Below are 2,127 nucleotides of genomic sequence, written 5' to 3'. Positions count from 1 at the left end.
ATTTTAATGTCATTTTAATCAAATTTGAAGCAAATTTTCACTTTTCGCGATTTTCTGCCTTTTCATCGCCGTATGGTGGGTTGAAATTTTTGTAAATAAAAAAAAATCAAAACATGGTTTTCGATGTATTTTTTCCCGTAGAATTCGATTCTGAAGTCAAAAAAATAAAATTTTTCTTTATTTTTTTTTATTTACAAAAATCCATGAAAAAACCGTAAAAAATGAGGTTTTTCGATCAAAACCCCATAAAAAAGTAGCTGGACCCTACTTTTTTATTGCAAATTCGGATTCAGCGTCGAAAAATACATAAGAATATATAGGTCTGGTCAATTGCACAGACACTTTTGTTTTTTTTTGAGGGCCTGTGTTATTTAATAAGTAACAAACCTGTCGTGAATTCCATTTAACCTCGCGGAATCGACAGTAATCGAAAGCATTCCATTTCCAGAAACAGCGTTCTGACGCACAGATTTGTCTCCGGTGTACCTGGATCTGTTAATCGAGTAGACATTAGACTCTGAAAACAAAATCAAAAAATTAGAAATCCCTCATTAAAAATTTTTTAATTTTAAATTAAAGTTTATCGGGGTGTCTATCCGATGGATTGTTTTCAATTTACGGTCAAATGTAAACTTTTCCCAGTCAATTAAAAACTTTTAATTCTAAATTAGAAAAAAATATATTTGTCAACTAAAAAGAAACGAATTTTCCATCAGAGAAATCAATTTTTATTCACAATGATGAATTTCTAACCCAAAAGATGAATATTTTATCAACAAAAAAAAATGAATTTTCCAATATATACTTTTTTTTCAACTAAAAAAACGAATTTTTAACAAAAAATATTAAATTTCTATCAAAAAAGGTAAATTTTCAACAAATGTGGAATAATTCAAATAAATTTTCAACTAAAATAATGAATCTTCAACTAATAAAAATTAATTTTAAACCAAATTCATGGATTTTCAATTAAAACAATTAAGTTTCAGTCAGTAAAATAAATTTTCAACAAAAAAAAGAAACTAATTTTAAACAAAATAGATAAATTTTTAACTAAAGCGATGCATTTTTAACCAAAAATATGAAGTTTTAACTAATAAGAGTACTCATCGCTTCAAGATGAATTTTTGAATTTTTTATCAAAAAATAAGTTTCTACGAAAAAAAATTTGAATTTTAATCCAAAAATACGATTTTTTCAACCAAAAAGTGTAAATTTTTAACAAAATAAGTCATTTAACTACCAAATAGTTGCATTTTTATATAAAAATATATAATTCCTCTTAAAACGCATACATTTTTATTTAAAAACAACCAATAGTCAAAAAAGTCGTTGAATTTTCATCCAAAAATGATTCCAGTTGACTTTTCCAGTTGAAACTAATTTTCAACAAAATAGATAAATTTTTAACTAAAGAGATGAATTTTTAACCGAAAAGATGAAGTTTCAACTATTCAACGAAATAGTATAATTTTCAAACAAAAAAGGAACTAATTTTAAACAAAATAGTTAAATTTTTGACCAAAGAAGATTAAATTTCTATCGAAAAAGATACATATTCGACAAAACAAAACAATTACATTTTCAGTTAAAACAAATTAATTTTTAACTGAAAAACATCATTTTCAATTGAATAATTAAATTTTGGAAAAAAATTTACAACTAAAATGATCATCAACAAATAAAAATATATTTTTAACAAAAAAATATGGATTCTCAACCAAACAAATTTTATAAACAATAGTTCAACCAAAAAGGATTCTAATTTTATACCAAAAATAGTTTGATTCAACCGAAAAAGATTAATTTTCAACAAAATAGTTTGCATCCTCAACCAAAAAGATTAAATGTCTATCGAAAAAGATAAGTTTTCGACAAAACACCAAACAGTTACATTTTCAGTTAAAAAAATTAATTCTAAATAAGAAAAAAACTATTTTTTAACAAAAAAGATCAATTTTCAACAAATAATATGAATTAGTCACCAAGAAGATTAAATATTTTCCCATTGAATGGAAATTTTTTAATTCCCTTCTTCTAAATCAGAATTAAAATTCTTTTAAAAAATTACCTGTTCTTAGTAATATTATATTATATTATTATATTTTTTTATAATATTTATTATAT

At 23.3% G+C, this 2,127-nt stretch overlaps 1 protein-coding gene across 1 annotated transcript in view; it reads right to left on the bottom strand.

Annotated features, from left to right (window-relative positions):
- LOC117167028 (structural maintenance of chromosomes protein 5) overlaps positions 1-2,127 on the bottom strand; it is a 56,643-nt gene that overhangs the window by 26,725 nt on the left and 27,791 nt on the right. Inside the window, exon 8 of the mRNA XM_033351584.1 lies at positions 388-517. Within this exon, the coding sequence (XP_033207475.1) occupies positions 388-517 (130 nt within the window). The remainder of the gene's footprint in view (positions 1-387; positions 518-2,127) is intronic.

Source organism: Belonocnema kinseyi, chromosome 2 (assembly GCF_010883055.1).
Source record: "Belonocnema kinseyi isolate 2016_QV_RU_SX_M_011 chromosome 2, B_treatae_v1, whole genome shotgun sequence".
NCBI classification, from domain to species: domain Eukaryota; kingdom Metazoa; phylum Arthropoda; class Insecta; order Hymenoptera; family Cynipidae; genus Belonocnema; species Belonocnema kinseyi.
Note: the sequence above shows the minus strand (reverse complement) of the source record. Positions and strands in the feature narration are given on the sequence as shown.